Source organism: Ylistrum balloti, unplaced genomic scaffold, assembly GCF_031769215.1.
Source record: "Ylistrum balloti isolate Yb309-2 unplaced genomic scaffold, AGI_CSIRO_Ybal_v1 Utg369636, whole genome shotgun sequence".
Lineage (NCBI taxonomy): Eukaryota > Metazoa > Mollusca > Bivalvia > Pectinida > Pectinidae > Ylistrum > Ylistrum balloti.
Genome location: NW_026781899.1, coordinates 323,152 through 335,604, shown reverse-complemented (window position 1 = coordinate 335,604; position 12,453 = coordinate 323,152). Strand labels below are relative to the sequence as shown.

The window sequence follows — 12,453 nt, the reverse complement described above, 5'->3', positions numbered from 1 at the left end:
TGTTGTACATTATCACACTAGTTGGTGGGGGGGACACCTACAGTTTGTGTTGTACATTATCACACTAGTTGGGGGGGGGGGGGGTGGGGGACACCTACAGTTTGTGTTGTACATTATCACACTAGTTGGTGGGGGGGACACCTACAGTTTGTGTTGTACATTATCACACTAGTTGGGGGGGTGGGAGACGCCTACAGTTTGTGTTGTACATTATCACACTAGTTGGGGGGGGGGACACCTACAGTGTGTGTTGTACATTATCACACTAGTTGTGGGGGGGGGACACCTACAGTTTGTGTTGTACATTATCACACTAGTGGCGACAATCCCCTCAAGTTGTGTTGTGGATAAGGACTCCACAGCTAGACATCATCTGTTCAATAATCAAACTAGGAGGGCGAGCACCTTGTACATTTTGTAGATATCCACTCAATAGCTGGACATCTGCTGTTCAATTACCACTGTAAGAAAGCAGCCTGCAGCTTGCCTTAGATTTTCATTCCACCCATGCTAACTTGATATCAATTCTAGAGCTGGACATGAGTTTTAAAATGACCATTCCAGGGTAGACACCTCATACAATTTATGTCATACATGTAGATATGTCTGTATAAGTGGCATCTTTCACCCAAGGTCAGACACCTCATACAATTTATGTCATACATGTAGATATGTCTGTATAAGTGGCATCTTTCACCCAAGGGAAGATACCTCATACAATTTATGTCATACATGTAGATATGTCTGTAAAAGTGGCATCTTTCACCCCAGGGTAGACACCTCATACAAGGTATGTCATACATGTAGATATGTCTGTATAAGTGGCATCTTTCGCCCAAGGGAAGACATCTCTTAGTTTCTGATGAAAGACTCTGCAGTTTGACCTCTAGATATGGATCTGTCACCTGTAGCTGGAGCTAAATCGTGCATTTATTGCCTTTAATGTGAGGCCTAATATGGCTTGAGTAATGTAGATATCACGGTCGTCTGTCTGTAAACAAAAATACCAACAATTTATCATACATGTGCTATTATTTCATATCCCAAAACATTTTTTTAAATTATAAACCTGGGGAATTAAGTTATCCCTCTGTTAGCAGATCGGAATAATTTACCAATGATGTTTGAAAATATTTAAATCTGGTAAATTGACTAAGTACATGTTGATAGAGCAGTTGCAATCCTTCATTATAGTGTTTATCTTACTCACCTGACTAAATTCCATGTGAAATTTCCCCACCTCATCGATCAGATCAATGGAGCGTGCACCATCATCACAGTACTCGAAGTCAAGAGCTACAATCACATAAACAGATAACTTTAATGTTCTGTATAGGCGCCAACGCCATTCTGTAACACTATAAGTGAATTAAAATTCATATTTCACTTCAAAAAATGCTCTCTTTACTTGGATATTTTCATCCCCATTTAATTTTCACCCTTAATGTCTATGAACAGGGAGGCTGAATTCAAGATAGGGGAGGGGTGAAATTTGTTACACTTTTATAACCCTGTTATATTAATCCTCAGAGGGTGAAATGAAGATGAGGTGAATTTGTGTATAGTGGTACAAAGGCGAAAAATAACCGGAGGAGAAAATATCCTGGTGTACAGTAACATAAAAAACATTTCAGAAAATTTCATGTTTTATGGGAAGTTTTCTTGAACATCAGAAAGAGGAACCTTTGTCTGAAAGCGAAATGTCTCTTTCACACTAACGCATAAGATTTTTTTAATATTGCATGCATATTTTCCATTCAACCTTTGATCACACGAAACAAAACATAATTCATCATTTACTTACAGCTGGCTCCAACTCTAGAGGTTGCCTTGGAATTCACCAGGGCACTAAAATAAAAAAAGGGAATTCAAATGTTAACTGGCTTTTATTATCAAACTAAAGAAACAGGAACAGATTTACAAGTTTAAGAAACTAGTTTCAGAATCTGATTCAAATACGATCATGGTTCTTGTATATAGTGGTATATATATATATGTATATATATATCTATGAATGAAATAAATACTAAGAAAAAAATATTTTTATTCATGTATGAAAAGAACAAATAAAAATATCCATCCCAGATAGTCAATGTTTAATCACCAGCATAGCTTTATCAATTTTTCCAGAAGTAATTTCCTGTATATATTTATAAGGGATCAACTTAAAAGCAAAGAGTAAAATTTCTGAAGAAAAATGCTTTGCTTAAAGTTTGGTGGTATGTATAGGATAAATTGAAACAAAAAAATTTAGAAAATTATTTGATGTTGTTTTCTGAAGGTCGTTGGTTAATGTAATTCATCAGTTAAATTGTCTGAAGAAGAAGATTTTTAAGTATTTTTCATTTTCTTTCTTATATGAAATTCAAGCATTTCTGAACATAACTTTTGAGTCATCAGCAAAGTGGTGGATAAAAATCCTGAATGGTGCTAACCTACCTGGCAGCCCAGAACACGTCCCCAGTCTCGTCTATCACGGTGATGTCAAGCCAGCAAGCATTCTGAGGACATAGATATATTTTATTACATTTTCTGATAAAAAAAACGCTTACAAAGGGATCAAGCACAAATATCAAAGGGTCTTTCAAAATATTTTCTTCTAGTTAGTAATGTCATTAGCATAGTAACTAGTTCTTATAACACAGCCAGTAGAAAATTTATTAGAGTGTGACGTTTCGATGACTGCACGATCACCTTTATCAGACAAATAACCAGTGTGGAGCATACTAGCCCTGATGTAAGGAATTGACCAATATTTTTGGCTGTGCTATGATCCTATGTAACAAAGATGAAAAATAGTCTCATGAAAGTGACCGTGTCATCAAAACGTCACACTTTAATCTCCTACTGGTTGTGTTATACGATAAAGGTGACCGTGTCATCAAAACATCACACTTTAATCTCCTACTGGTTGTGTTATAAGAACTATTCTATGTTAGCATCACCTTTTGTTTAGTAAATTGAAATCAAGGTCACTGATGAAGAGATACACTTCTATGATATAAACATACTTGTTCGGAAATGCAATTTTAGAGCATTATTTACTTTTAACAAATAAACACAATGATAAATATGCCCATTCGTAACAATTGTTGCATAGATAATGGAAACCACAAGAAGTGCAGCCATATTTTAGCTTGATAGTTTGAGCATGAAAAGCTCTAATATAAGATAACCATTAAAGTACGTGTCTTGACAGAAGTTAAATTTTTTATATATAATTTATATGTTACAGTATTTGAAAAAGATTTATTTTGTATCTTCTTATAGCACAAGAATTACAGTAACGATAAATTGGATAACTGTTCAGCTATTACGTGTCAAACAAATCAGCTCTTTTCCTTTGAACAACTAGTTGTAGATCAAACAAACCTGAACTTTCCCTTTGAATGCCTCTGTTTTCCAGGGAAACACTATTTCCTTATTTATGATCTGACGTTCATGGGGTTCAATCAGGACAAACTGTGCATAGCCACCACCTGTTGTGTAGAGGGCAGATTAAGATGAAAAAATGAAAATAATCAAAGGGCAATAACTCTATTTAAACACCCTGATTGAATCAGAAATTATTTTTGGTTTATTTAATATGAAAATGAAATTTAACACAATATATACTGTAAATGTAATTGTACCCATGTTAAATTGTATAAGAGATAGGTAAAAATTTAAATTTTTCATGTTTATCCCGTCATCAGGTATTCCTTTTTTAATAATTTGAAGACAGTTACCATGGTTACTGCGACAATTTAGACCTCTGAACTGTTGATCCCAAATCTGTTGCTTCATCGTCCTCAGCTGGACAGTACAATTGTAACCATGCAGACCTAACATAATGATAAATAACAGACATTTACGACAATAAGTCCAAGGGGCCAACACACACTTTCTTAACTGAAAGTAAGGATGACAAATAAAGCATTTAATGGTATTTCTACTGGAACAAAAAAAAAATGTGGATGGGCTTATTCTACATCAGCTACCTATCACGATCTTTTTCTACAACAAGATCAATATGGCCAGCTTTCCACCAAACTGTATGATAAGCCTGGTGATCATAATTCCTCTATTGTGAATTTTCCAGCTCTGGAAAGCTACATATTGCATCCCCAACCTATGGCCTTTACAAGTTGCAGTTGATTCAGTATTCAAGGGCCTATATTTAAGGGCCTGTTCTCAATATAACAGTTTTTGTGCAAGATTATCAACTGACAGACAAACTGATGGCACAGGATTTGGGAAGGTGCATGTTGATGAAAGTTATAAGGTTTTATGGACATCATAGTCATCTCATTGTTTCATGCTTATTAGTTTGCCTAATTGTTGGTAATTCACCTGAACAAAATTTACATGACATGTTCCGACAATGAAGCAAAAGATGCACACTCTTCCAGAACACCTGGTCTTCTCCTTGTTTTCTTGTTTTTATTATAAAACATGTATGGAATAACACAGTTTATGCAAAATGCTGCTTATGAAGATTGAACTCTCATATTTCTATATCCTGAACTGAATACTGTCCTATTGATAACAAGAATTGTCTGTAACTCTAATAATTCAGCACTACCATACTCTATAAAGTCTGACAATAAATGGTAATATCTTTCTGTTTTCATTACTTTATTTTGTTTTTGTGAGAAAAAGACTAAAATATTATCACCACAAAAATTTGAATATTTTTGCAGGAGTTAATTAAGGTACATGGATAATCATACTTACCGAAAGCGGAATCAATATCGTCTGTAATAACAGGAGGCAGTGGGGGACAGAATGGTCTGAAAGTAATAAAATATTAAGAGAGAGTAGATATACTAACATATGTAAAGAACAAGATTCTGATATGACTGATATCTGACAGTTATAGTTTAGAGAGATGTTGATACAGAACAACAAATAAATTTTATCCTGTAAACGTCCTATTCACATTGTATGTACAATGTATAACCATTTAATTCTACACTGCTACAGCCAGTTTGACAGAGTTTGATAACTTACTCGACAGAGTTCCCTCTCAAACATCTGTCCACCAGGTGGTGTAAGTGAAAACTAACACAAACAAAGGCCACTTCTCCTCCATCCTGTATTCAGAGGAGAAAATTGAAATTATACAAAATACACTGTAATATATATTAAGTAATTAGTAATTTAAAAGAAAAATTATTTAAATAATTCCTATTTTACATGTTGAGTGGATGCTCATCTGTTTTTGATGTTATAAGATGGCCTGTGATATAAAAATATAAAAGTCTCCACTGTAGAGACCATGTTTTGTGCATAAATACCATTTATGCATATAAATATCGCCTGGACATATATATTTTTGTTTCTTTGGCAAGAGATAGTTTTATTATACAAATTCAGATATCTTTATACTTTCCACATACAATATACATGTATTTCATTTCCATTTAGCTGTGATAGCTCAGTCAGTTTGAGTGTTGGCATCCCTTTGGAGAAATGTGTTTTTCAGGAAGCCGAGAAACTGATTGAATGTGTCCCTGGGCATGACAATTTTTTTTTTTTCACATATGGTGTGTGATGGGCCTCCTGTATGTTGTTCAGTGAGGTCACTAAAAGCTACTACAAAGAGAACCTGCTTGAAAATTACCTTGATTGTTCACTGGGCAACATGCCCAGAAAAAAAAACCTTTGAAGCATATTTACATATCAGTAGAGAAGAATAAACAGAATTTTTTTACCTTCCAAACTGCTATCGCCAATCCTCTTGGGAGAGAATAGATATTGATAGTGTCATTTTCTCCTACTGGTTTGTTGGTTCCCACCCAGGAACTCCATTTCAACTGAAAGGTCATTAACAATGACCTCTGGTAAGGACTAAAAGGTCAAGGTCAAAAGCAGGTAAAAAATAGTATGAAATAGTATGTGATGAGAAAGACAAATTACTGAAATCATTAGAGAGCGATTTACAGAATTGATAAATATACATGTTTTAAGAAAAAATTTGGTTGCAACATAATGAACACAAATCTCAATTTTCCATTTGAGTTATTTATTTATTTATTTTTTTTTTTTTTCGTGCATTATATCAGATTTACTAAATCCGGCATTTTGTTCGTGAAGTGGTAAAGAGTTTCCCTTTCATTGACTCCATCTTGTTTCAACTCCCTGCAATTAAAATTGGAGGTGAAAAGGACTTTGGTCACCTGCCTGACCATGTTGGTAATTTCTCCAGGAACTATGACTTTCTTCCATAGTAACACACAAAGCATACCTCCAAAATAAATAAATGAATAAATCTAGAAGAATTTTAAAAAATTACCTGTCCTTGACAGCACAGCCTTTCTTTGTATCAAAGAAAATTGGATTGCATGAGTATATCCTGATGGCCTTAGTGGACTGTAGTGACTGGCTGTCAAAATTGTACCAACGGACGGAGGCAGCCATGGTGTGGATGGACAAGTCACGACTCTGTATACATACTTCATTGTTACTGGCATCCACAAATGCCAGCTGCCAGAATACACAGGAGTCTCTGGAAGATATGCACGGAATTTTACAGTACATGTAGATAAAGGATGTGATTTGGATAATGTAGAAAAATGAAGAGAAATGGGAGGAAACAACAGACATCTCTACACAGATGACGCTCATGAATTCTTAGAATGCTGAATTTATATCCACAAAAGATGAATGGAATCCATTGTGCTTGGAATACTGTAAAACGGCATATTTTCGTAGCACCAAATTTTCATGGTTTTTCAAAAGATTAATATTTTGTTGGTCGCATGATTTTGTAGATAAAGATATGTCAATAAATCCACATAAATATACTTATTATGACAGTTTGTGGACATTTAACTTTGCGGAACAAATACATCCATATCATCAGCAAAAATAAATCCCTCACAAAAAATAATCATTTTACAGCAGGTGCTGTCCTGTTCAAATTTTCAGGTGCTTTCTTCTATCAACTGATGACCTTATGGTTGTTCTTGCCTAGCAGACCAGTATAAATATACTATCCCAATTGCCATAAATGATATTATGTAATGTCCCCTTATAAGTAACCCTAAGATATGAGTGGTGTCCCATGGAAACCCTGAGATTTGAGTTATGTCCCTTGGTAACACTAGGAGATTCGGTTTAGTTTGATTTATTGTTGCTTTACATCCTATTAACAGTCAAGGTCATTTAAGGATGTATCAGGATTAGATGGTAGAGGGAAGCCGGAGTTCCCAGAGAAAAACCACTGAACTGCAGCCAGTACCTTGCGACTGCCCCACACAGGCCTGAAACCTGTGGAGGGCTAGTGATCAAGATGGTCAGACGTCATAATCACGCAACCATAATGGCCACCGTAATACTGAGAGATGAGTGATGTCTCCTTGTGACACTGAGAGATGAGTGATGTCTCCTTGTGACACTGAGATATGAATGATGTCACCTTGTGACACAGAGACATGAATGATATCTCCTTGTGACACAGAGATGAATGATATCTCTTTGTGACACTGAGACATGAATGATGTCTCCTTGTGACATTAAGATATGAATGATGTCTCCTTGTGACACTGAGATATGAATGATGTCTCCTTGTGACACTGAGATATGAGTGATGTCTCCTTGTGACACTGAGATATGAGTGATGTCTCCTTGTGACACTGAGATATGAGTGATGTCTCCTTGTGATACTGAGATATAAATGATGTCTCCTTGTGACACTGAGATATGAGTGTTTCCCCCTTGTAACCTTGATTTACCAATGATATCTTCTAGCGACCCTGAGTTACCCTGAGATATGAATGATATCCCCTAATAACCCTGAGATATGAATGTTGATTCCTAGGGATGTGTTTTCCCCTTGTAACCCTGATATATGGGTGATATCACCTAGTGACCCTGAGTGACCCTGAGATATGAGTGTTGTCTCCTAGTAACTGTGAGATGTGAGTGTATTCCTTTTATAACCCTGAGATATGAGTTTTGTCCTCGTTGTCAACTCACGTCAAGGCTTTCTCCACATCTCGCTGCTGGGCAATTCCTGTGTATGGACTTTTCTTTCGCAGATACCTGAACACTCGCTTGTTCCTCTGTTCAATGCATCTAGAAAACCCAAGAAAAGTGAATTTCAGGTATTTATACAATTCCTTTTAACAGAATACAACTGAACCATTGAACATTAATAGAAAAGAAAGAGGAATCTTAACCATGTTCTGTTGTCTGCTTGAGAGTTCTTAACGCAGACATTTTAAAACTTTAACTGATGCAGTTTCAGAAACATGAGAAATAATCTGTATACATCAGAAATACAGTATTAATAAGGCTCCTAAGATCTACAGGTGTTGGATGGGTTAGAATCATTTCCAATGGAACTTAATTATCCATTTTTCTCAATCTTTCAAAGATTTGAACAATATATCTAAATTTCAATGTTGATGTATTTATCAGTGTTTTGACCTAAATCTGTTTCCAAAACTACAATGATAAAATCTCTTAGTGATAGTTTGAGGAACTGTTGATATTTCATCTATTCTGTCCTTTACTAACTGCCTGCAGCATAGAAGTGCCATAGTGACGAAAAAGTATAGTGACAATTTGAAAGCTGACTTTTTTTTTTTTCACAAATCGTCGAATAGTGAACAAAAGTCATCAAGAGTCAGTCATTTGCACTCTGTGCTTTATAAAAGAAGCTAAAATTAAAAAAATCTTAACAATAAAGTTTTCAATCACAGTTTGTTTTCAAAAAAATCATCTTTTCAAAATCTCTTGGACACATTATAACACAATTGAACGTAACTCAGTCATTTATAACAGAGAACAAAATGAATTAAGAATTAGTCACCTCCTGATGCACGCTGTCTTGAGTTGAGACAGAGAGTTTAAACTTCCAGTTCCTGAAGCTTCAGTTCCACTTTTCGGAGCATACTTCAAAAATATTGGCCTCCATAAGGAACTGAAAGCAAACGATTACCTTTCAATATTATATACATTTCTAATCTTGAAGACTTTAGGAAATGACGATGGAAAATAGAAAAAATTTAATTCCTAATGGTACATACCAAAATTAATGTACTTTGGTCTCTTGGGCTGAGGTGGAGTTCAGACAAAAATTCTGGATTTTTCAAATGACAAACATACATGTTTTGGAATTTCATTAAATTTGTAGATGTGAATCAATTCATCATGCCATGATACATAAGACAAGTATTTAATCAAATGATTGCCATACTTATCATTGGCTAAGTTCCTCCATCGCTGACAAACTTGTGATACTAAAATCAAGTCTTGGGCGCCAAAGAAACTGAATACTTTCAAAAGTACTTCATCTGGAATCCTTCAAAACAACAACATAAAAAGCTTTATTTTCGTAACAGTACTATACTTTGTTTAAAGCATCCGTTTTCATTTTGTGACAATCATGATAAATAGCATTGAATCTGATTATTTACGAATTGATCTGCTAAATACACTTTTTGTTTTTGAAACAACAGAATAAAACTTTGTCTATTATCTTTTTCTTTTTTTAATTCTGAAAATATTTTGCATTAATCAGATTTAATTCTTACGAGTTTTATCTTAATCAAGATATTGGTATTACATACTCATGAATAGTTGCCTTCCTTTGTGGTGTCCTTGACAAATGTTTTGATGAGTTTTGTAACCCCTGCCGAGGACGGTTAGCTGGTCTCCTAATATTTGAACTTGTGTCACTTGGTGTTCTTCTTAGGAAACAAAGAAGAGGAAAAAAATATCAATAAATCTGATATTCCAACAATACTGATGAATAGGGAAAACATGCATAATTGCATATATACGTTTATCTGATGCTTAAAAATATGTCTTTCTTCAATGTTGCTATTTAAATTAAGAACTACTTGCTATTATACATTTTGAAAGTTGACTGGTAAATCACCTGACATCAAAATATCAAACATCTGATTTTGGGATCCAGGGGAATCCTTGTGCATTTCACATGACAAATGTCAATTTTCTAAACAATATCTATCCTTGTTTTCATCTAAAATTGGAGGAGCAGAAAAATAAATATCACTTCTATTGATAAAGCACATCAATAAATTGAAGACTATTCCCTGCATTGGTATTCAATGTATTTAAAAAAAAACAAAAACAAAAACAAAAACATGATTGGTGGTTAACAGTGTATTTCAATGGAATTTATTTTCCACATTTTAAATATTTTGCATGCATCAGTCATGTTTCTGAAATCATGAAAAGGTTCTGCTGCCCATCAATAAGTACATGTATATACATCATGAAATAAGCATACTGTAGGCACATCTTTGACACATAAGTTTTGAACCTGTTTAGAATTATATCTTGCGAGTTATGTTCCATTGATGAATTGCAACTAAACTAATACATAAATAAACTGAAATGTGTTCATACAATAAGATTCATTAAAAAACTGACCGATGATAAACCAGTATTTTTCTAAAACATTTTAAAAATTTGATCTCAGATTCGCTACCTTGAATTGGCTGATATTTGTATCAGAAACATGATAGCGTTTTCATTTATGATGACATCACTAAATCACAGCAACACTTGAGTTAGCCTACAGTGGCCCAGAAGAAACATGTATTACATCAAATCACCTATGGAACGGGATTGACATTTTGATGAAAATATAAATCAAGCTAAAATCATGGTGTAAAAATGGTGGATATCTGTGTTGATGTGTGCACCTATTAAATGGTTAAGCTTTCATTGCCCGATCCTTTTTTCTCAAATGAGGCATATTTCTTGGCAAGTTTCTTTTTTTTATAACACTAAGTATTGAAATAAAGTTATCTTTTCATTTGTCAATCTGCAGCTCACTATATACATAACGGTCTTGGTCTCATGTCGAGACGATATGTACTGGTCACCAATTCCAAGCAGGCTGGTCCGAATACAGGTCGAAAAATAAAATCGCTGATAGATGGTCAAACTTTTCTGACAACCAGTAAGCTTCGGCCTATTCTCAATCAGAATTATTTCATTAACTATATTTGTCAGTTACATCACAGGGTTCGTAACAAATGATGGATATATGAGATACGTCGCACTGAACCCTGTACTAAGTTGTAGTCAGGCCTAGCAAAAAAAAAAAAACACTTAAAATTTTACCTCGTCCTGCGATCTCCTGAGATTGGTGGCGTAGACTTGTGACTTGATAAATAGTTTACCATAAGATTTTTATGTTGATTCATTGTGTATACATCACAAACAACCTATCAATCTAGGTCTAAACACTGAATAATGAATCAGTACCTATCGTCAATTTGACAATAAACAGCCATATTGTTTATAGTGATTGTACTCGACACAACACGGTACACGTTTCTGTAATTGAACAAATCTATACGAAGGAACAGCTGGTGAATCCATACAATCATTGACACGTATATTAAATAAATGAACGAATGAAGGAATGAAAAACATGTATTTGTAACAAATTTTGTACAATTTGAAGGTTGTTATAATTTTAAAGTAAAAGTTTATTTTTAGATACGGATTATGATACATACAGGCACTTGATACTGGTTGAACTAAAATGTGAAAAATTCACTATTTAAAAGATCTATTTCTGTTATATCACGTATGAACACACCTTTTCATAAATTAGTCCGAATCGAGTTTTTCATAGTTGAAATCACTCTCTTCCAATATTACTCCAGAGACGTATATAACACGTTATATACGTCTCTGATTACTCCAATAAATTTTGAAAACTTAAGAGCATTTAAAGCATAATTTGTTTGTTTTGTTTTGTTTTATCGTGCGCCGTCCATCGTGCGTAAACTTTTGACATTTCAAACTTCTTCTCAAGTTCCACCAGCGGGATTGAGCGTTCTTTAATTTATTTTATTATTTTTGTGTATTATCATGTTTTCCGGAGGGGACATATATAGATGGCGGCGAATTATGATGCCCTTGGATCTCTTATTAAATGCCGAGATGACCCGAATGTTTGACTCAATGACGTGTTGTTAACGTTTTATTAACATATAAAAGCAAAAATGTCGATTTCAGATACATTTATTTGGTATCGCAATTTGGACTTAAAGAAGAATAGATTGCAAACAAACAATTGGACACGCCTTCAACATTTTAGACCAAGAATATGAAAATTTTCGATTTTGTCATCCATGTCTGCAATTGATTTCAGAGGGATCGAGAAAAGGTTAGTGGACACAGAGACGTATATGTGATATATAAGTCTCTAGTGGACAGTAGTGTTATGGCCACAAATGCATAATGACGACGATGATGTTTCATGCAATTGAGATGACGATCAAGTATGCTGATGACTATAAAAATAATGATGAATGTATGATAGTCTGAATGGAAATGTACACATGTTTAAATAATGTGACTGTTTATTTATGTAAAATATTTCAAAAGTAAAAAAAAAAGTTATTTATGCAAAATCGTTTCATTCATGATCGAATCCGTTAATGAGTTTAGATGCAGCCAATACAGCTGATACAG

The 12,453-nt window shown here is 34.4% G+C and overlaps 1 protein-coding gene across 1 annotated transcript; it reads right to left on the bottom strand.

Moving 5' to 3' along the window:
* Positions 1-822: 822 nt before the first annotated feature.
* Positions 823-11,171, bottom strand: LOC132553130 (F-box only protein 15-like). Its single transcript, XM_060217345.1, has 15 exons — positions 11,089-11,171; positions 9,561-9,680; positions 9,188-9,292; positions 8,801-8,911; positions 7,963-8,061; positions 6,278-6,490; positions 5,697-5,832; positions 4,993-5,075; positions 4,717-4,772; positions 3,729-3,824; positions 3,373-3,479; positions 2,440-2,501; positions 1,805-1,848; positions 1,211-1,296; positions 823-991 (listed from the first exon to the last, which is right to left on the bottom strand). The coding sequence occupies exons 1-15, from the start codon at positions 11,169-11,171 to the stop codon at positions 902-904; spliced, it is 1,491 nt and encodes a 496-aa protein (XP_060073328.1). The 3' UTR covers positions 823-901.
* Positions 11,172-12,453: the final 1,282 nt, after the last annotated feature.